Source organism: Trifolium pratense, linkage group LG6 (assembly GCF_020283565.1).
Source record: "Trifolium pratense cultivar HEN17-A07 linkage group LG6, ARS_RC_1.1, whole genome shotgun sequence".
Taxonomy (NCBI): domain Eukaryota; kingdom Viridiplantae; phylum Streptophyta; class Magnoliopsida; order Fabales; family Fabaceae; genus Trifolium; species Trifolium pratense.
In genome coordinates this window covers 21,492,494-21,515,929 of record NC_060064.1, presented here as the reverse complement: position 1 = coordinate 21,515,929, position 23,436 = coordinate 21,492,494, and the positions used below count along the sequence as shown (strand labels likewise).

General features: G+C 31.9%; 4 protein-coding genes across 6 annotated transcripts; 2 read left to right on the top strand and 2 right to left on the bottom strand.

Moving 5' to 3' along the window:
• Positions 1–640: 640 nt before the first annotated feature.
• On the bottom strand, positions 641–3,803 carry LOC123890650 (ATG8-interacting protein 1-like). 2 transcript variants are annotated; one of them, XM_045940294.1, is made up of 3 exons: positions 3,537–3,803; positions 1,589–2,438; positions 641–1,081 (listed from the first exon to the last, which is right to left on the bottom strand). In XM_045940294.1, exons 2-3 carry the CDS (start codon positions 2,429–2,431, stop codon positions 977–979), a joined length of 948 nt encoding a protein of 315 aa, XP_045796250.1. In that variant the 5' UTR covers positions 2,432–2,438; positions 3,537–3,803; the 3' UTR covers positions 641–976. The 2 variants fall into 2 exon arrangements, with proteins under 2 accessions (XP_045796250.1, XP_045796251.1); XM_045940295.1 differs by having other exon boundaries at positions 641–1,096; positions 3,537–3,692.
• Positions 3,804–6,207: 2,404 nt separating this feature from the next.
• LOC123892567 lies at positions 6,208–9,815 on the top strand. The gene is made up of 9 exons (XM_045942377.1): positions 6,208–6,352; positions 6,550–6,630; positions 7,312–7,401; positions 7,545–7,711; positions 8,864–8,933; positions 9,053–9,132; positions 9,254–9,316; positions 9,428–9,504; positions 9,629–9,815. The coding sequence occupies exons 1-9, from the start codon at positions 6,275–6,277 to the stop codon at positions 9,727–9,729; spliced, it is 807 nt and encodes a 268-aa protein (XP_045798333.1). The 5' UTR covers positions 6,208–6,274; the 3' UTR covers positions 9,730–9,815.
• Positions 9,816–13,217: 3,402 nt separating this feature from the next.
• Positions 13,218–15,670, top strand: LOC123891607. 2 transcript variants are annotated; one of them, XR_006803171.1, is made up of 9 exons: positions 13,218–13,368; positions 13,499–13,579; positions 13,829–13,918; positions 14,090–14,256; positions 14,670–14,739; positions 14,850–14,929; positions 15,048–15,135; positions 15,210–15,286; positions 15,458–15,670. XR_006803171.1 is itself a non-coding variant. In XM_045941512.1 (9 exons), exons 1-9 carry the CDS (start codon positions 13,291–13,293, stop codon positions 15,556–15,558), a joined length of 807 nt encoding a protein of 268 aa, XP_045797468.1. In that variant the 5' UTR covers positions 13,218–13,290; the 3' UTR covers positions 15,559–15,670. The 2 variants fall into 2 exon arrangements, 1 of the variants encoding a protein (XP_045797468.1); XM_045941512.1 differs by having other exon boundaries at positions 15,048–15,110.
• Positions 15,671–15,811: 141 nt separating this feature from the next.
• On the bottom strand, positions 15,812–17,893 carry LOC123891608. The gene is made up of 3 exons (XM_045941513.1): positions 17,503–17,893; positions 16,486–16,614; positions 15,812–16,151 (listed from the first exon to the last, which is right to left on the bottom strand). Exons 1-3 carry the CDS (start codon positions 17,788–17,790, stop codon positions 15,972–15,974), a joined length of 597 nt encoding a protein of 198 aa, XP_045797469.1. The 5' UTR covers positions 17,791–17,893; the 3' UTR covers positions 15,812–15,971.
• Between the last annotated feature and the right edge of the window lie 5,543 nt (positions 17,894–23,436).

The following is a 23,436-nucleotide window of genomic DNA, read 5'->3' as shown; positions in this document are numbered from 1 at the left end:
GCTAAAAAATGGATCTCAAAAAGAGGAACTATAAACAAATTTTTAAGGCTAAAAGAGGAGGAATGTTTTTAATGTTTCATATTTATATTTGGTAACAAACATAAAAGCTAGGAAGAATACCGCGGTTTGATCCATCGCAACTGTGATTGGTAGGGGACCGAAACCACTTGATGTCAGAACTGACCTTTGAACTAGATTATTTTGGTGGTGAAAGAAGAAAAAAGAAAAAAAAAACTTATATATAAATGTCAACCAGCTCTGCCATTTACCCAATACAATGATTGTTGGCATATGTATGTAGGTGAATCTAAGCGTTTTGAAAGACATTAGAAAGACATTATCTACAACTATACTCGGTTGCATTGCACACATTAATCTGAATTCCAAATAAGTACTCCTCAACTTGTATGTAAGAATATATCTTTTTTTTTTAAAGTCACTGCACGTATTTGTTTTCACACATAATGCTTTATTGAAAGGTTTCTAGCCATACACAACCATATATGTGCTAATATAACAATTCAGAAGGCAGTGTATTTTAGAAACTCAGGGTTCAGTAACCACAAATAGTGGCACTATGCAATGAAATTCAGCTATTTCTGTATCAACAGCTAGAGTAAGACGAAAACTAAACACTCGCTATCAAAACAATCACTTCATTAATTTCATTTACATATGATATTTGGTGTCTAAACTGTCAATTCCACATAACAAGAATGCATAACAAGTTGAATATCATTGAGAGCTATATACAATGCAAATCAAGGAAAAGATCAAGAAAATTCACAATATAAAATGTTTGAACAACCACATTCATACTATGGTAAAGGTCAAGCAATCCTAGTATCAAACCTGCACTTCACAAACGTAGCATTTCCCACTCTCAACCTCTCTGAGATACAACTTTTCGTCATCATCTTAGCTCTTAGCCTTCTACCACAATGGTAGGAGCTACCTTCACCGAGCCACCTTTACTTTAGATTTCAGCGGAGGAGCTTTCTCTGATCAAGGAGCCACGGCGGTGGCCACCAATAATCACATCTTTGAGTCGAATCATGGGAGAAAGCACCCTGCCCCTTGCCTGCGGAAACGGTTACTATTGGAATGTTATTATTTTTTAACATTAAAAAGGACTCAAACATGTCAGTCTAAGCATCGAGTTACACAAAATCTATTTGTTGAGAGATTTATGTTTCTGTACAGGATGAGGAAATTCAAAAGTTTAGTTCTTCAAAATCATATTACTGCTCATGTTTCAAATAAAGAAAATAAATATTATATTTCTCAAAAATTACTCATAACATTCTTCATTTTTAAAGCAAGTGTAAGTCAAAGTTCATTCTGATGTAAATATTATTACACACAGGCAATAAAGTATCAAGAGTAATTATTGTTAAATCATGATGTGCCAGTTAAAAAGGAGCATGCACAATTGGAATAACCAACAAAAGAATTTAAATAATTGACAATATCAAAGTATCTTTATGTGCAACACATATAAACAGTGTTTTATGCTTCATTTTACCTTTTAACTTCATTTTACCAAAGAAGAAATAAGAATTTCTTATAAGAATGATAATAAATATACCTCATCAGTAATATTGATATGCCACTTAAGTTGTAAAGCTTTTTCCTGTTGCCAGCGTTGACCAAGCATCACCAGACCCATCACTGTTGCTGCAATAAAAACAGACCAAAATGTATTTGTCTCCTTTGCATGAGCATATATGGAGGCAGCGCTTCTCTTCCACCAAGCTCCGCAAGGAAGATCTGAAGGGTTTTGTTCGTCATCTTTGGAAGAGTTCTTTGACAGTGATAAATCAGGAGATGCAATTGTTTCTTGCTCTGCCAATTCGGTTGTTTCAGACTCAACCATGCTTTCATCATATGCTTTTACAGCACCAATAGCTGGTTCACTGGGGAATGAAGTGTATTTTGCAGGGCGATACAAACTGTCCTCTTTTTCGGTCAAACCAAAATCTGGTAAAGTTGTACCTTCCTCAAACTGTTTGCCATGAACAGATAATCTGTTGATTTTCTCATCATAATATTGCATATCCTCAAACTCCTTTGAGACATCCAATCCAGCTAATGTCAAGTTTTCATCATCCTTTCCACTAGGCATGGTCACTTCTTCACGAGTCTCTTCAGGGGCAATATCTTTGTCTCCAGATTCATTATGAATCTCACCATAGTCAGGTTCCAATGGCAAGTTTTCATGCTTACTTGGTGGAAAGGCAAAGTGACCAGACATAAACAAAGCATTTGAAGTCTCAGCTTCATCCGATGCATATGCATCTTCCTTGTCATCATCTTTCAACTCAACTTCATCAGGACCAGGAGCAGCTGCATAAGTTGAAGCCGTGAGAGATACAACCTCCCAATCATTACCGCGAGAAGCCTTTTCCCCTTCATCTTCAGTTCCTGCCATCTTTTGCCTTCATCAGAAAATTGATATCAGAATCCCAATTTTACTTAAAGTAAACTCAAACATTAATAAATACAAAATATGGCTACATAACAAACATAAAATTATGTAGGGTATAGAGTGTCGGGTATAGAGTGTAGGGGAGTTTGGTTGACCCAAAAAGGAGTACTATGATTTCATAACAATGGAAACATCTACAAGAAAAGTGCTACTCTTGGGAAGCAAGAAAAAAACTCAAAATATCACAGCTCACAAACCATGTGCAGGGTCACTGTATTGCATGTGCAGAAAAGGATTGATAATAATGAATACCGAGAAATGATCTTGTTAATCCTTATCCTTTTGTGTAAATACTAAATAGACATTGAGATGATGAAGGTAGGTAGCATTGCTCAATTTCATGGATTAGTTGCGTATCTTGTTGCCCGTTTGCCTTGCCTTTCACTCATGTGTAATTATTTTGGTTAAAAAGAATAGAAGAAAAAAAAAATTCAATAACAAAAGAAGATGCAACTCATGACTATCGGAGAGAATTTGAACTTCGTCCATGAGATTACACAGTTAAACTCTTACCACGAAAACTAAAATCCACAAAAATTTCCTGCAAACAGTTACATACTTAAATCCATCTCGTTAAATTCACCTCTAAATTTTAATTCCCCTCATATTCAATTTTTTTTTTAAAAAAAAAGTGAAATGATGTACTCTTTCTTTCAGTCATACTCATCAATAAACAAAATTCCTCTGGAATCATAAATTCCACATCAATGTTGTCCAATCACTCCAAAACCTAATCGTAAACTTCATCAATCCACTGAACTAAAATAACAACACAAACACAACTAATTTACACACACACACACATAAAACAGACAACAGAAAACAGAATCATCCAATTGAAATCAAATAATTGTTTCACTCAAACAAAGATCCAATAACACAAAAAAAAAAAAAAAAAAAAAAAACACTCGGAAGTTTTACATGATGATCGAACAGAACAAAACAGAGCAGGTTCGAGAATCATCCATGAATATTTCGCTGAAAATTGAACAGATATAGTAATAATAATTGTTAAAATGAAAGAAAAGAATGAAAGTAACAAACTAACCAAAGGTGAAGGCGACACGATCTGCGAGCGAAGAGAGAGTGGAATTTAGAAGCAATGTTATGTCGATGAGGTTGAAAATGAAAACTGACTGTGTCGTCGTGTTTTATGATATGATATGGATGATGAATGAGTGACCGGGTATAGCAGGTGATAAAAGTGGAGGGTTACCGGTTATTGGGGTAAGTAAGTTAGCGTGGTGTAATAGACTTGGGATCTAGTAACTCACTGTCACGCCCACTGAATGTGTCATCAACCAATTACGCCACTACTTTCAAACTTGATAAAAGATAGATAGGCATCAATGAGTAATGACTATGCATAGGAGTTTTTTTTTTTTTTTTTCATTAAAAAAATTAATGTGAATATTCTATCCGCGTGAAAGTCTTACCTAAGCACAATTAATTAGACATAAATTTTAGGCACACTGACACAAATTAAAAAAAAAAAATTAAATTTGTCACATCAGTTTATATTACTTTAATGACAAGTTCTAACGTGCACAAGTGAACCATATGCACAAGTGAGCGATTTCATTATAACGAATACGAATTTTACAAAATTCACCGTTGGCTTGAAAGTTTATATCATGCAGATCATCCATAACTATTTTTAAAAAAATTGAAAATCATTTGATATGTTATTGAGACCCTATAAAATTAACGGTTTATTAATTTTTATTAAATACCGTTAATTTTTATGTGTCTCAATAACATATCAAATGATTTTTAATTTTTTTAATTTTTTTTATGCATGATCTATATAATATAAATTTTTAATCCAACGGTATATTTTGTAAAATTCTTTTTCGTTATAATAAAATCGTTCATTTGTGCACCATGCACATATGGTGCACTTGTGCATGTTAGCCAAAACCCACATTACTTTATCTTGATTTTTTTTTACTTCATGTGAGTGTGTCTAACACCACTTATTTGTATTTGTGCTATACAAGTATTTTCCTCTATGGGCTTTGTTTAGATTGATAAATAGGATGAGAGGAAGTATGTCCGTTTGACCCAGCTTTTTTTAGAGCTTTTTTATAAGTTATTTTATCATAAATTACCTTAAAAAACTTATAATAATATATAAAAATTGCATAAACCGTTTGCATAAGCACTAAAAAAAAGTTGGGTCAAATTCATAGAATAGAATGGTTGTTTGGATTGATAAATCTATATATATAATTCCTAAATAGTTCTCCTAACCCTAATCCATTTAGACCAATCAAATTGTTTCATTTAACCACATCATCCATTTAAATCCAAATAAACCACTCTACAATGCCACATCATTTCTACTTATATTATTATTATTATTATTATTATTATTTATTATTATTATTATTTTATTATTTCATCTCTATACTTTTCATATTCTACATTTATAAACTTATGACTTTTTAATATACACTCAATCTATATATATATAAATCCTAGATAGTTGTGGAATTGTCTATCTAAACCCTAATCCACAAACCAATGAAAACTTTTCATTTAGCCATATCATCCACTTACATTCATTTAATGTGGGGTACTAATTGTAATTATTATTATTATTATTATTATTATTATTATTATTTTGGGTTATTATTCATTTACATTTTTTTGTTCATTTTATTATTTTTTGTATTTTATTATTTTTTTTTTCAAAAAGGTTAATGTTTTTGCTAATAATCTTTTGTCCAATCTTTGTAAATATAAGGAGTTGGTCGATTGTCAGGACTACTTTCTAATGTTTGTAAAAAAATAGATAAAATAAAGTTTACTAATGGTTGTTATGTCCTGTATGATTTTTATCATATTCGATATTTGAGTATGAGTTAAGTTGGTTTATTTTTGCTCCAATAAGTTTCAAATTAATATAAATGTCAAATTCGATAATACAGTAGTTTTTTTGTAAGAGATAATAAAGTAGTTTATCCAACTCAGAATCCTCCAATGAGATTTATAATATAAATAAAAACTTATGTTTCAACATCGATTGTTTTCCATGGTCAATTATATGTTGTCATTTCCATAGTTATTTTGAAGAATGAGTTAAAAATAATGCTAATCAATGTTAATGAAAAGATACCAAAGTAACTTCAAATCTGATGTATAAATAAGTTTTTTAAATGTATAAGCATCGATATATATATAATTCCTAGATAGTTGTGCAACCACTAATCTAACCACAGTGTATGAGTATGACCATAAACCGTTTTCATAGTGACATGACAATTTATGGATTACCAACTTATTTTGGTAGATGTAATAGGATCCATCGTAATCTTTTCGAAATGTATAAACACATCTTTAATATCTATCTTATATTTGCATCACTTTATTATATTTTTTTTTAAGGAACATCACTTTATTATTATTATTATTATTATTATTTTGTTTTTATTGATGTTATTATTATAATTTTCATAATACTTATTGTTTCAATTTATACGAATGATTTTTCAACATTATAATATAAAATACCGCATAACACCCGTGCATCGCACGGGTGTGAGACTAGTAGAATGGAATGATTTCCCAATCCAATAAACCCCTTGATTTTTTTGAATAGTAGTATTTTTTTAAAACTTTTTTTTTTATCGTTTTTATTTTTTTTATGATTATTAATTTATGATTAAAAATATCTACACACAGACACGTGGCTGATTTTCCCAGAGAAAAGGAAATAAGGGACTGTTTGGATGCCACTGAAATTCACAATTTGCAGTTTGGCTGTAAACGGAGGAAAGTGAAATGGGTGAGCTTTACGCTTTGGACTTCGATGGAGTCATCTGTGATAGCTGCGGAGAAAGCTCTCTCTCTGCTCTCAAGGTTAATTCTTATATCTCTCTCTAGATAAGATTTATACTAAAACAACAATTTTGACCATAAAAAATTAAATCAATTTTTTGGTTTTGTATTTTTTATAATTAATGTTCTAAATTTTCAATCCTTTCTTATTTATTTTATTCTTGCAATTCATGGAATGTACTGAATTCAGCTCATGATTTAGTTTGATAAATTTGCAGGCTGCTAAAGTGAGATGGCCTAGTTTGTTTGATGGGGTGGATTCAACCACAGAAGATTGGATAATTGACCAGATGCATATAGTAAATAGTTTGTTCATCATTTACTTAGTTTCACCTGTTATGGATTTTATACTACTGTGCTATGCTATGCTATGCTTTGGTTTACCTATGGTTTTCTTTTTGTAATTTCATTAGAAAGAGAATACTAATAATTAGTGGAAAAATTATGAGAAGCTAGCTTACCATTTAGTTTGACTCTATGATTAGTTTATATACCTTAACTAACACATTTTTTAATAGTCAAAAGTTAGTAATTATATTAGATTCTCGAGACCAAACCTGGATCTCGACTGCTTAAAACTCATCCGTTGTCACTTCACTCACTATTATAAGCAAATTTGACCTTTTTGAGACATTAAAAAATGATTTATCTAGTCCATATTATAGACCAGATACATCACTTTTTCAATGTACCAAAAAAGACAAATTTGCTTATAATAGTGACCGGAGGGAGTATAAAATAAGGCAAATTGGGACGACGGAGATGTCTTGTAGATTTTGATGCCTGAATTTGAGAAGGACAGTATTTTAATATTTTTACATGCTTATTTTTATTGGGTGCTTAAATCATAGATTTCCATTGCAGATATTCAAACTGTTGAAATTCATGAAACTTTTGTTTACATTTTCAAAAACTATTGCCAAATGGCTGGATTCAATTTCGATATTTTAAAGATATATTTATATAGTTGTTCATGTCAGGTGCGACCAGTAGTGGAAACTGGATATGAAAACCTTTTACTTGTGAGATTGTTGCTAGAGACGAGAACACCTTCTACCAGGAAGTCTTCGGTGGGTAAAATGCCTATGGTTCTGATTTTTTCATTAATTACCACAGATCCTATACTAGGTTTATAATTTACGATGATGCTTACTTTCTTGAATCTGCTTCTAGTTCTGAAATCTGTTGACTGGCGTCATTGTTATTGTGCAAGGTTGCAGAGGGGCTTGCAGTTGAGGGTATATTGGAGAATTGGTCCAAGTTGAAGCCTATTATTATTGAGGAATGGGGCGAGAATAGGGATGCTTTGATAGATCTGTTTGGAAAGGTCAGAGATGAATGGTTGGAGCAGGATTTTGCTGCTTGGATTGGTGCAAACAGGTAATCCATTCACTCATTGCTATGTAACACCGATACTTTTTATTTAGAAAGTGTGTCCTATCCTATGTCTAGCACATGTCAGTGTTATCGACGCATGTGATTACATTCAATTACTTTACTTTTTTCAAATTATTACTGGTGTTGACCTGCCGTCTATGTCTCAGTGCTTCATATAAGATCTCTTGACTGGGGATTAGTTTTTTATACTACCTCGCCTCCGTTTCAAAATGAACGTCATATAAGGTTTACACACATATTAAGAAATGTAATAAATAAAAGAAAGAGAATAGTCATCTTACCAAATTATCCTTATTAACAATTGGTTAGTTTTTCGCTATCATAAATGCAGAGTGAAAGTAATGCTTTGAGAGTAGTGTATGTAGTAATAATTAGAGGGTATAATTGGAAAAAAGAATTAATATTGCATTGAAACTGAAAATGACTTTCATTTTAAAAATGACTTTCATTTTAAAACAATATTGTTTTGGTAAAGTGTCAGTCATTTTGAAACGGAGGGAGTATTTGTTATATCTTATACCAGGTGCATTGCGAGAAACCAAACGCATTATGTGGAGATATCTTTAAACATGAATCCATGAATATTCAGTTTATGAAAATTTCCAGTGCAAGATATTATCTGAATTCAATCATTTGCCTAGCCTGAGAGTGGGAGATCCTTTGGTTTGGGGAAGTAGAACATGTGTGCGAGTCTTCTGGATTTTTGGTAAAACAATTATTTTCCTTTCTGTTCAAAGAAGCAACCTTTGCAGATAGAGTTTGTAGAAGGAATCAATTTATGCTTCGGACTAGATATTGTCATTAGTTTGTTACATTAAGCATATTCAGATCTTGCTTACATCTATTTAGAGGTGTTCATGGTTTGGACTTATTAATATCCAAATAATAACCAATTAAATGGATGGATTTGATAACAGAAACAGTTTTTTCCCCCCCATAACCGGATTAACAAAAACCAGGTTTTGGGTTTGGTTGTTGTCTGTGGCTTCCAACTGGATATTTTGCTCACCCCTACTCCTGTTTTCTGAATATCTGCATCTTATAAATCATTTTATTATACAGTAATATTTCAAGTTCTTTGAACATTTCATGAGTGAGATTTCCCATTATTAATTGATGATGCTTTTCCTATAGAATATATCCTGGTGTTTCTGATGCATTAAAATTTGCAAGCTCAAGGGTGTACATTGTCACCACAAAACAGGTAAACTTTGCTCTTTACCATAGCAAGGGGACAATAATCCTCTCACAATAGAGTTTTGCTTTCAGTATTAAGAAAGAAAAAAAAAAAGAAGGGACGAAGTAATTGGTTCATTATTTCAGAGCCGCTTTGCTGATGCTTTACTTCGAGAGCTCGCTGGAGTAACCATACCACCTGAAAGGATATACGGTCTGGGAACTGGGTTAGTATTTGATAAATTTCACCGTAATTATGCATTGAAATATTTATATTTCACTTTTATTGTGGCTTTTCAGTTTTATTGCTTTCTTTTGATAAGAAATTAGTTTTAATTTGACCTACAGTCCTAAGGTAGAAATTCTAAAGCAGCTTCAAAAGAGACCAGAGCACCAAGGACTGACACTGCAGTAAGATACTGAGCTATTAACAGTAATCAATGTCATTTTGGTTATTTATGACTATTTATGTGAATCTGCAAAGACATCTTCAAAAAATTAATTCCAGTTGATTTTAAACAGCTTTGTTGAGGATCGGCTAGCTACGTTAAAAAATGTGATCAAAGAGCCTGAGTTAGACAAATGGAATTTGTATCTAGGTAGTTTCTCATTTTTGTTAGTAATTTCTGCATCCTCCCTCATTTTTTATTCTGTTCCCATATTATGTGTTATCACTTTTCTTTTTATGATGTTGTGCTTACTTGATAATGATGACTGTATCAGGGAATTGGGGTTACAACACTGCACAAGAGAAAGAGGAAGCTGCGGCTATCTCCAGAATTCGCGTTCTAGAGCTCTCTGACTTCAGCAAGAAGTTGAGATAGGGGTTTTAATTGATTTTCAATTCAATCATTGAACAATACATATTTTCTTCCAATTCCTTTATAAACAATAAAAAAGTTTCTAGTGAGCACACTATTTCTGCTTTATAAACAATACACGTTCTCAAGGGGAACCCCCTCCCTAAATCTCTATCATGAGTTTCTTGTCTTAACTCAAAGCTATGATGTCAACGTACAATACATGATTTTGCCTAATAATTACATTTGATATGGCAATGATGGTAAATGATATTCAAATATTCTAATTAATTAGCTAGTTAATACTCATACACATCAGTTATTCTCATCTTTCAGTAAATTTTATTCTTCTATAAATTTGCATGTTGCATCACTAGTTATTAAGTTTATATCCTTTAATAGGATATAAACTTAATTTGACTTGTTGTGTCTTCTGATATGCTGCAACATGCAAATTTATAGAAGAATAAAATTTACTGAAAGATGAGAATAACTGATGTGTAGGAGTATTAACTAGCTAATTAATTAGAATATTTGAATATTATTTATCATCGTTGCCATATCAAATGTAATTATTAGGCAAAATCATGTATTGTAAGTTGACATCATCATGGCTGAATAGAAATGTATTGCACTGCATATCTTTATCATGAGTTTCTTGTCTTAACTCAAACACATTCATAAAGATATGCAGTGCAATACGTTTCTATTCAGCTATGATGTCAACGTACAATACATGATTTTGCCTAATAATTACATTTGATATGGCAATGATGGTAAATGATATTCAAATATTCTAATTAATTAGCTAGTTAATACTCATACATATCAGTTACTCTCATCTTTCAGTAAATTTTATTCTTCTATAAATTTGCACATTGCATCACTAGTTATTAAGTTTATATCCTTTAACAGGATATAAACTTAATTTGACTTGTTGCGTCTTCCGATATGCTGCAACATGCAAATTTATAGAAGAATAAAATTTACTGAAAGATGAGAATAACTGATGTGTAGGAGTATTAACTAGCTAATTAATTATAATATTTTAATATTATTTATCATCATTGCCATATCAAATGTAATTATTAGTCAAAATCATGTATTGTAAGTTGACATCATCATGGCTGAATAGAAATGTATTGCGCTGCATATCTTTATCATGAGTTTCTTGTCTTAACTCAAACACATTCATAAAGATATGCAGTGCAATACGTTTTTATTCAGCTATGATGTCAACGTACAATACATGATTTTGCCTAATAATTACATTTGATATGGCAATGATGGTAAATGATATTCAAATATTCTAATTAATTAGCTAGTTAATACTCATACACATCAGTTATTCTCATCTTTCAGTAAATTTTATTCTTCTATAAATTTGCATGTTGCATCACTAGTTATTAAGTTTATATCCTTTAATAGGATATAAACTTAATTTGACTTGTTGTGTCTTCTGATATGCTGCAACATGCAAATTTATAGAAGAATAAAATTTACTGAAAGATGAGAATAACTGATGTGTAGGAGTATTAACTAGCTAATTAATTAGAATATTTGAATATTATTTATCATCATTGCCATATCAAATGTAATTATTAGGTAAAATCATGTATTGTAAGTAGGGTTAGGAATAGGCCAGGCGGCCTACAGGGGCCTTTGGCCTGGCCTGTATAAGCCTGGCCTGGTTATTAAAAATGCCAGGTTTAGGCTTTGAAAACGGCCTGTTTACATAAATAGGTCAGACTTAGGCTTCTAAAAAGGCCTACGAAGCCTGATAGGCCGGCCTGTTTATAATAATTATTATTTATATAATATTATTATTTATATCTTATAAAAAAATATTATTTATATAAATATTAGCTTTTAATTATTGCGACTTTTCGTAATCGTATTTGTTATTTTATTAGTTTTTAATTATTGTGTTAATCATATTATTAGCTTTTTCTTAATGTTGTAGAAATTATAAAAATTTAAATGTGAATTTTTTAAGGCCTGTTTAGCCTATTTAAAAAAACTATATAGAGAAGTTTTAATGTAACACAAACTTTTAAACAGGCTACAAGGTCAGGTCAGACCAGGCTTTTAAAAGGCTCAGGCCAGGCAAAAAAAAAAAACATTTGATAGGCCACAGGCCAGGCTCAGGCCTGAAAAAAAATCGTAGGCCAAGCTCAGGCCTGTCAAGGCCTGGCCTGTTCCCAACCCTAATTGTAAGTTGACATCATCATGGCTGAATAGAAATGTATTGCACTGCATATCTTTATCATGAGTTTCTTGTCTTAACTCAAAGACATTGTAGATGCTCCCACAGTTAATGGTAGATTCAAATCCCTGGCACTCATTTCATTCCGCACACAAGCAATACAATGGAAACTTGGTTCTACTAAATGTTTATCAAGATTAGGTTTAATTACATTTTTGATCCTTTATGTTTATATTAGGTTTCAATTTAGTCCTTAAGTTTAAAAAGTATCAAGTTAGTCATTTTCGTCAAATTTTGGTTTAAATCTTCCATGTAGCTAACAAATTTGCATACATGGACAACTTAAGAGTGTGTCACGTGAAAGTTTTGAAGGAAATTAACTCAAAATTTAACAGAAATTTAGATGAAATTAACTCAATTTAATAAAAAGAACAAACTTGAGTTGACATCAGTAACATAAGGGATCAAATTGAAACTTTTAAAACATAGAGGACCAACTTGAAACATAATGATTAAATGTGTAATTAAACCTTTAAGATTAAGAAAATAAGAATATAACAAGGAACTCAAATCTATGATTTGGACAAACAACTAAATTAGCCATTAAATCAATAAACACTTATTCATAAAAACTTATTAAAATAAATTGAAAATATCTTATTTGTACCTGTATCAAAAAAATTAGATGTCAAGTGTTTACATCATGATAAATTCAAAGAAGCTCTTTTACATAATCAAGTATGGATCCATGGATGCATTTTGCAAATTCTTTGTCATATTTTCGCCACTCACCATTTGAAAACCACCATCACTATTATTTACAAAGCAACACCATGTGAAGTTGATTGGTTTTCAAAGCATTCAATTTTTGTTATAGGATTTTGACTCAGACACACGCTCACACTCGCACACACAAACATACAATAACATTTTAAAGATTGGATTAGTAAATTTGTGTTTTTAAATAAGTAATTTAATATTGATTATTTCAATTTTAACATCTGTTGTTTATGTATTTTGTCGTACGCGCGTGCACACACACATAGTTGATATATAATATATAATAATAGCATCATACAAATAAATCCAAACTAAAGCTTATAGAGGAGGTTTAAGATCTCACATTTATAAAAGAAGGAAAGAAAGAAAGAAAACTTAAGGAGTCACGTTTATTGATTGATAAATAAAAAATACAAAAAAAAAAAGAGGAAAAATTGCTATACTGACACGTGTCATGATTTCATTGATATTAGCACCAATGATTTCAATCTTGTTTGGATGGCGGATAATTGTATACCATGCAAAATAATTGTATACCATGCAGTCTTTATATATCATCTTTGGATTAGTTTTGGCAACATTGAAAGGAAGAGAAGCAAATGGGGCATCTCTATGCATTGGATTTTGATGGAGTTCTCTGTGATACCTGTGGAGAGACAGCTATCTCTGCTCTCAAGGTTATTTTGCTCTCTCACCTTGTATCTTCTACCATTTTGTTACAAATAAAAATCGATGAAAACAACTGAAAATAGTATAAAGTTTCTGATTGTCACCAGCAATTTTCATATGTTCTTTGATGATTTGTAGGCTGCTAAGTTGAGATGGCCAGCCTTGTTTGACAGTGTAGATTCCGCCACAGAAGATTGGATTGTTGAACAAATGATTGCAGTAAATAATTTAATCGTGGCTAGTTTTGTTTTATTTTATTTTATTTTGTTATTACTTATTGGTTATTCTACTAACTTTGTGGCTGACTTATATATTTATGCTTAACTTTTTTTTTTTTTGGATACAAAAGGGGCCGAATCCCATATGCTTAACTTTTCAAATGATGTATTTAGTTAAATTTATAGATAGATGTTCAAATAAAGTATCAAAGACTAGTTTGAAGATGAACTTATAGATTTTCCATGTCAGGTGAGACCAGTGGTGGAAACTGGATATGAAACACTTTTACTTGTGAGATTGTTGCTTGAGACAAGAGTTCCTTCCATCAGAAAATCTTCGGTGAGTATAAAACTATAGAGACCATGGCTTTATTTATTTTTGGTGCAAGTCTTTGCCATTGATTTTTATCATGAATTAACAAGTGGAAGTCATAACATTATCATCAGATTCTAAGGAACTTTGTGATCTATGATGATGCCAATTTGACTGATGTCATAGTTCTTCTGAAAGGTGGCAGAGGGGCTCACAGTTGAGGGCATATTGGAGAACTGGTTCCAATTGAAGCCTATTGTCATGGAAGAGTGGAAAGAGAATAGGGATGATCTGATAGAACTGTTTGGAAAGGTCAGAGATGATTGGTTGGAGAAGGATTTCACTGGTTGGATTCAAGCCAACAGGTAGTGTTATGAAATGTGATCATTCTTTTCAGTGTTGTCAAATAACAAATATTGCGGTGCTATAGCGCTATAGTGCAGTGAAATTTAAACAAACTGTTGTTCCTCAACGATACTTTATTTAGTACAAAATATTGTCAAATAAAGGATAAAACACCGTAGGGTAGCGTGTTTGAACAAACTGCTATTTTCTGCAATTTGCGGTTGACAATATTAATTCTTTTTTATACTTACATCAGATGAATTATGAGAAACCTAAGCAGTAAAATAAAATTTAAGAAATCTCCCTGCAACTATGTTTTGAGTTTCCACTGCTTACATTAAAATAAGATTTTGTTCTTACACAAGTATCTTGATTCTTGAGCTCTACATGCTGCTATCCTATTATGCAACTTCTAACTATGATTTACCTCTAGATTATATCCTGGTGTTACTGATGCATTAAGATTTGCAAGTTCAAGAGTGTACATTGTCACCACAAAACAGGTCTGGCTTCTCTCTCTGCTCCTACCATGAAGACAATAATCCTAATCCTATTGCACGCTCTTATGCTTTTGCATTTTCTACACAATTTCCTATCCTTTCTATGGTTTCAGGGCCGCTTTGCCGATGCTTTACTTAAAGAACTTGCAGGAATAACTATACCACCAGAAAGGCTATATGGTCTGGGAACAGGGTTAGTATTGCTATTTGATATCTTTGGACATATGCAATTTTTCTGTGCTGCATTATATTAATACTTCATTTCACTGATAAATTTGTTTTTCTAAAACCATCTTATATTTTCTCACTAGTCCTAAGGTAGAAGTGCTGAAGAAGCTTCAAAAAATGCCAGAACATCAAGGGCTGACACTACAGTTAAGATTTCTGTGCACCCCAGAGGTTATTTTGATTTATATAACTTTTACTTTGTTAAGATATATTAGCAGAAATTAACTGTAGTTAATTTTAAACAGCTTTGTGGAAGATAGGCTTGCAACCCTTAAAAATGTCATCAAAGAGCCAGAGTTAGATAATTGGAACTTGTATCTAGGTAAAATTATTTTCATATTTTTTCTCATTATAACTTATGCACTCTCCTGATTCGAAAAATAAATTAACTTATGCACTCTCCATTTTGTGTCTTTCAGTTTCTATGTTATGCTGTACTTGTGCTTTTAAGAGTTGTATAATAATTACTATTAAACTTGATTGTTTGAATTAGTGAATTGGGGGTTCAACACTCAAAAAGAGAGGGATGAAGCAGCAGCCAACCCCAGGATTCAGCTTCTTGAGCTCTCTGATTTCAGTAACAAGCTGAAATAATGGCTTCTTCCATCTTATTCATATGTAAACAATGATGAAATCCTTGTGAATTTCTATTATTACAATTTACAACTGCAGCTATCATAAATTCAAAAGATCTTTTCATTACAAAGGTTTATTTGTGTTCAAAGCATTTTCTTTTGGCAATGATATTTGGTCGTAATCTAGAAGTGTGTTCTCTTAGTGTTGCCAAATGCAGCAAGGGATGATTATTTGTTCACTATTATTTAAATGCAGTTTATAACCTTAATGCTGGTTCAAAAAAAAAGTTTATAACCTTAATTAAACGCAATGAAAGAAAGGAAGAGTTGTACATCAGGACTATAAAAATAACAAGACTTGGGGTAACCGTATAAAAAATGTGATACAATTGCTTTATCTCGACTTCCAGAGGATTATATTTGCACCGTTAACTACAATTCTGTTTTCGAATTTCCATCAACTTCCTTTGGACTAGCATTATCTTCTTTGCCTTTCTCACTATTATACTTCTGAATGATTTCATCTAGGGATGGATCTCCAGGTCTTCGAAATAATTGTTCCCCCATTTTAATCTCATATGCTTCTGATTGGTCAAAGACAAATTCCTTCAACTGTTGACATGATAGAGTATGAGACACTATCGATAGAGAGCATCATAAACTAAGGACACACAAAATTACTACTTCCTCTAGGTTGAATTTAAAGCTAGTTTTTCAATACAATAAGACCAAAAGTTTGAGTTCTTCGATTGGAATTCAACATCATTTGATAGGCAGGTGAAGAACATAATATCGATGACATTGAAAATCTTTTCCAAACTAGGTGAGATCGGATACATGTGTCATATCATATGATACCATAATGTTTGATTGTAAATCACATCTAATGATAAAACCATTGTTGGTTCTTTATGTTCAAAAAAAGAAGTAAAAATAGAAGTCATACCTCCTCCAAGTCTTTGATGCTGTCCATGTTGAACATGATTGTATTCAGATCAACACCTGTAAACCTTACTCCAACAGCTCCTGTTCTCAGAACTTGTGTCCATTTCATGGCAAGTTCAGCTACCTTGTCCTAAAATCAAACATAAAAATTTGCAATAGTACTCAACATTCACCCAAAAGTTCAAACCAGAAACCTCTCTACTATAGAAAACAAAGACACATAAATTTCACCCAATAATGAAAAATAGTACTAAAAAGAGTGTCTTTAGCATGACAACACATTGTAAACTATCGCGTCAAATAAAAACTCATTGTATATCAAATGTAACAAGTAAAAGCTCTTCTCAAGGTCTCACGTTTGAAACCTCCTAACGGCTAAAGCCACTTCTTGTGTTGGGTCAATCTATACAGAGCAAAAAAAACTCTAACTTTAAATAGGCCCACCGCTAGTGGACAGTGGAATTGGTGTCCCTCGAATTAGTCGGCCCTTGGTCCGGATATTGAATTTTCAAAACAAAAAAAGTAAAAACTATATGGAAGAGTTGAATTTATCCCCTTTTACCAAGGGTGGTGTTCACTTAAGTTCTAAAACTGAAAAACGTGCATCACAATCCAAACTCTAAACTTAAGCTCTACCATTAGACTTTTCCTTAATAGTACTAATTTTCTACCTCGAAGTTCAATAGAAAATTAAATTAACAGAAATAATCAACATAAACTATCTTAAGAATAAAGCACATTGTCATATCCATATTCATATCAAATAATACAATTTGTAAATTGACAGAAAAAGCCACATCTTCAACTCAAATTGAGCTAAATATTTTTTTTTTGAAAAAATGGATAACATGAAATTCAAGCTCAATTAACAAAAAATTAAAAGATGAAAGAAACCCATCATGCATAACAAGTAAAAATCACAGATTTAACTCAAAATTGAGCTTAATTTATTTATTTTAAAAAAGAGGGATAAAAGCAAAAAAATAGTAATAATGAAATCGGAGGAAAATGTGGTTACCGGAGTCCGGCGAACACCAAATCGGAGCTTAACGAATCCGATGACGGGTCCGGAGTGGCGTTTCATCATCTCCTCTTGGATCTTGGAATCATCCAACTTGGTAAAATCGGAGGGAGCGAAAGAGGGAGCAGGTTTCTTGCCCCATTCTTTCCAATCATCATCCTCCTCGTCGTCGAATACATCGTCCAAGTCGTCGGTGATGTGGACCTTGCGTTTTCCGGCGAGGGCAAAATGGGAATTTAATGAGATAAGAAGAAGAAAAAATAGAAAGAGAGTGATTAAGTTCATAATGAATGAAATGGATGTGAATTAATGAATCCAATGGAAGAAAGAAATTTATTTGTTCACTTCATGCAAATTATGCCTTTGGTTGGTGGTGCGGTTCACTTCATGCATTAATGTACACTTTGATTGAAAATTATTATTATTTTTAAGGATGAAATGTCATTATACATACAATAATATCTTTGATTTTTTTTAATAGCAACAAAAATCTTTTATTAACAAACTCATCATAACATAAGACACATCTTTTTTTAGCAGCAAATTTTTTTTATTAACAAACTCACCATAACGTAAGACATACTTTTTTTTGACATAAGTTAGACACAGGCGCAAAATGCGTTTGTCTGGTCCGCTAGTTTTAATAAAATTAATCTATTCTATACTATACTAGCGGGCCAGGCAAGTGCGTTCTGCGCCTGTGTCTAACGTATGTCCAAAAAAGTCTTATATTATGGCGAGTTTGTTAAAAAAATCAAGGGTATTATTGGTATTATGAAAAGTCCACACAAAAATTCATGTATTCTCTTTATATATAGTATAGAAGATATTGATATATACATGAGTTTTTGTATGGACTTTTCATAATACCAACAATATGCTTGATTTTTTTTAGTAACAACAAAAATCTTTTATTAACAAACTCACCATAACATAAGACACACATTTTTTTAACAGCAAAAATCTTTTATTAACAAACTCACCATAACATAAAACATATCTTTATATTTTTTAGATATAAGTTAGACAGAGTTTCGCGCCTATCTGACCCGCTATAAATATAAAGTAAATGTGAAACTGTTGGAACAAGTTAGCAAGTTCTAGGAAGAACTTGGTCAGGGGCGGAGCTACATGTGGGCTCGGCAAGGTTGTGGCCTGCCCCAGTTTTTTTTAAATTTTTGGCTTAAATGCAGTTTTACACTCCATGTTTTGAAAAATGCGGAATTTTACCCCCCCTATTTTATAATTTGTTGGATTTTGCCCCCACCAAAATTCTGCACAAAATCTGCTTCTGAGCTTCAAGTTCAAAGCTTCGCACATAACTCAATTTGGATCAATAATTCACAAAACTGATACCGAAACGACCGTAATCGAGTTAGCTTTCCACAAAATCAAACCCCACTAAATTTGGAGTTATAGAGAGAGAGAGAGAGAGAGAGAGAGAGAGAGAGAGAGAGATTAATTACCGTTTTAGTGAAGGTCTGTCCAATTACTAATTCTGCATAAATCTACTTGTGACCTTTAAATTCAACATTGTCTACCGAACGCATCGTAACTCCAAATTCGACGAAATTGAAATGTCAACAAGGGTAATTTCGTTAGATTTCCATACATGTAAATAGTATTAAAAAATGAGCTACAGAGTGAGAGGCATGACGAAAATACAAATAGTAGTTTCATACGATAATTAATTTGAACACACCTTCACTAAAACGGTAATTAATCTCTCTCTGTAACTCCAAATTTAGTGGAGTTTGATTATGTGGAAACCTAACTCGATTGCGGTCGTTTCGTAATCACTTTTGTGAATTATTGATCCAAATTGAGTTCCGTGCGAAGCTTTAAACTTGAAGCTCATATGCAGATTTTGTGCAGAATTTTGGTGAGGGGGCAAAATCCAACAAATTATAAAATAGGGGGTAAAATTCCGCATTTTTCAAAACAGGGGGGTAAAACTGCATTTAAGCCTAAATTTTTTTTCTTACATGGGAAATTACTATTATGCCCTTGATAACTCTTTTAAACTACAATATAATATTTTCCTCCTAGAATCACACACGCGAGAAACTGAGAATATTCTTGCTTCTTCACCCTCACACCGTCGCAACCGTTTACGGCAAGTCGGCAACCACACGAAAGCACCGTCTGTGCAACCCACGACACCACCTTCCACCGTCGACCTCGTTTTCTCATCTCTCTGATTTCTGTTCTCATGTATGTCTCACGAAACCCCTTTGTTCTCTCAGATTTTTATGTTAAAGTGTTATTATTGAATGTTGTTGTAGGTCACCTGTTGTTAAATTGTTAGAAAACTTGCTCAATTTTAGTTGTTTGTTGTTAAATTTGATAAAGAAGTGGGGTTTTTAAGTTAGTGGAACGGTGTCATTGAGTTTTATTTACCTTCAATTTTGAGTTAGTAGAAAGCAATAGAATCAACAAAGTTGAAGTGGTGTAAAATTAATTAGTGAAGTGTTTGATTTTATTTAAGTGTTTGTTTGTACTGGTTTTGGAATGCAATGTGTAGGAGCTGTTTTGGGTTTTGTTGTTTGCCTGCTATTAGGAGTGTGTTGGTTCAGTTTGCAACTTTTTATGGCTTGGGGTTGCACATCTTGTTGTGATTGTTTGAATTTGTTGTGGTGTTAGGTGCTTTGGTATGTAATGCAGCTTTGTAATGGTGTCCCTTTACCTTAATTTTTTTGGTGTTATAGATGTGGCTAGGTGTATTTTGTAATGGTGATTACTCAGATCGTTCATGATCTGATGTTGTGTCCTCCTAGTTGTTGTGTATTAGTGGAGGCTTAGACAAAGATAGATAGGCTTGAGGTGTGTTAGTGTTGGTGTTGTGTATTTGGTGTTTTTGCATTCATGACTTTTTATTTTCTTTAAAAGAAAAATTGTGACCCTCCCCAATATTTTGAGCTAGCTCCGCCACTGAACTTGGTATAGAAATAAACACAAGTGTAGAATGAGAGTGTGTGTGAATTTGAAAAAGTTTATTTTAAGTCCCACATTGGATAGGATACACACTTTGGTAGTGTTTATATATTATAAAGTCACTACTGGGGGTACGCCTCAAGGGGTACCTCGTTTTGTAAACAGAGCACACCATGGTTATATCTCTATCTCTATTATATAAATAGTGAGATTCCAATGGAGCTCTCTCGAACATTCTCATAGAAATTGTTTATGTGTCATTTAATTATAGAGCTTGCTTACGTGACATTCAATTGAATGCAGTTTTGACTCCCGAAGTTTCACAATTGCTTGATTTTGGTCCCCCACATTTCAATTTCTTGATTTTAACCCCGTAAGTATCACAATTGCTCGATTTTAGCCCTCCGAGTTTCAATTGCTCGATTTTGACCCCAAATTTACCCCTTTTGCATTTGCCAGCCCCCCGTTGATTTTTTTGATTAAAAATTGGCTATGTGGCATTTTAAAATTAAATAAGTTTTTAAAAACTAAATTATAGAATATTTTTTGTATTATATGTAGTTTATAAAATAATTTTGTTATATAAAAAAGTAAAAAAAATTATGAACTATTTTTTAAACTTTTTTTAAAAATAAAAAATAATTATTAAACCCTTTATTAAAAAAACAATTTTTAATACATTTTTCATAAAAGCAAATATTATTATATTTTTTTTAATTAAAACATATTAATTTTTTAAAAAAATGCACATAAGCAATTTTTAGTCAAAAAAGTCAACCGGGACTAGCAAATGCAAAAGAGGATAAATTTTGGGGCCAAAATCGAACAACTGAAATTTGGGGCACTAAAATCGAGCAATTGTGAAACTTAGGGGGTTAAAATCAAGTAATTGAAACGTGGGGGCCAAAATCAAGCAATTATGAAACTTGGGGGGCCAAAACTGCATTTAAGGGAAAAAACACTTCTCAAAAAAAGATTTTAAAAAACGGAAAAAAAAAATATCCGTATCCCAAAAAAAATTTTGTATCTCACTTATTTGTTGGATTGATTGTTGAATATATACGCTTATATAAAGTTATATTCTATTATATATACAGAACGAGTTAGGATCCGTTGACACCAGGTGTCAAACTTTACTTTAACACCAAATCTAATCCGTTGATTCTCTTTAATCTGAAGGTTTAAATTAAACCACTTAAAAAAATTACGTGACTATGTGTGCGCTCTATTTTCTTTTATCACCAAATCGCTAATTTTATGTTTGCTCTCCACCTCTTCTAATCTGGCAACCTTGTCTCATTTCCGGTTTCCCTCTCTCCGGTAAACAACTATGGACATTAATCACCACCCAAAAGAATATGGGTTTCAATTATAAAGTTTGATATTTTTAAGAAAGTGTAAAAAAAATTTGATATTTCATAACAAAGCAATTAATTTGTGAAATAAAGTTCGTATTGAAGAATCAATTAAGGGTTTACATTCATCACTTAAATTGATCTACTACTAATGATATTGTATGCTGAATGCAGAGGGTGGAGAATAATTTGGTTGGGCTCTATTGAATGTCCATGTGGCCGAAAGTTTGATGACAATAGACAAACCAAAGAGATAAGAAGCTTTGTCACCAAGAATGAAGAAATATCCTTTATGAGTTGAATTTCAGAACGATTTTCCAGATTGATTCAAGCAGTGGAGACTAAACACCGAATTAGGGATTTGGTGTGGAATGAAAATAGAGTGCTCACGCGAGTATTGACTTTTTTAAGTGGCCTAATCTAAACCTTTGGATTAAAAAGAATCGACGGATTAAATTTGGTGTCAAAGTAAAGTTTGACACCTGGTGTCAACGGATCCTAACTCATACAGAACTCATTCATTATGCAGTATTAGTACACTTCACAATTGTTAAATTCATTCTTTATCGTGCTTCAAAAACCCGTTTCTCCCATTTTTCTATAATTTATGGTTTTGTGCTTATGTTTATTTTTTATTTTTTAATTTTGATAGGATGAATATCACGGTGGATGCGGAGGTACCCAAAGACAAATAATTTTGTTGGCTAAGGTGAATTTTTATAGAGCATTTTTTTATTTTTGCTTTTTTTACTCAATTATTTATGATTTTTTAATTTATTGTTGAAAGACTTTATATTGTTCAAAAACTAATTAACCTCATTCATAATAATCTTCTCATTCATTATCGTATGTTGAGTTTATTTTAATATACGATTTCTTTCAATCTTAAAATTAAAACTTTTGCTCTGATATATATGGTTTAGAATCAACTTTTGCTCTGATATATGGAGACTAATTATGTGTTTACTAATAATTCTCCTTTTATGTTAATTTAGACGGTGGTCAAGATTAGTATTAAGTACTAGTTGCAAAGAAAAGAAAGTTGAATAAAATTGTTAATATAGATACGTGTGTTTTTATTTCTTATATTCCTTTTTTTTTTTATCAACATGGTCAATCATACGTTGTAGATATCCATGATTAATATTGGTGTGACGAATTATGATTCTCATTAATTTTGATAGGATGATATCACGTTGGATGTGGAAGTACACTGAACAACAAATTTTTGTTACTTAAGGTGAATGTTTATAGAACATGTTTTTTATACGTGTTTTTTTTAGTCATATGATCGTTTAAATTATTGTTGAAATACTTTATATTGTTAAAAAATTGAACTCATTCATAACAATTTTATGTTTCTCTCAGATTTGCTGTACATGACATTTTAATATATGATATGATATCTTTTAATCATAAAACTTTTGCTCTAATAGTGATCAAAGGAAGATATATATATATATATATATATATATATATATATATATATATATATATATATATATATATATATATATATATATACTCCTCCCGTCCCAAATTATAAGGGAAAAAAACCAATTTTTTTGTCCCAAATTATAAGGGAGAAATTCATTTTCCAGAATGTTTTTCCCTTATTCTCATAAAATTAAATGCAAATTGC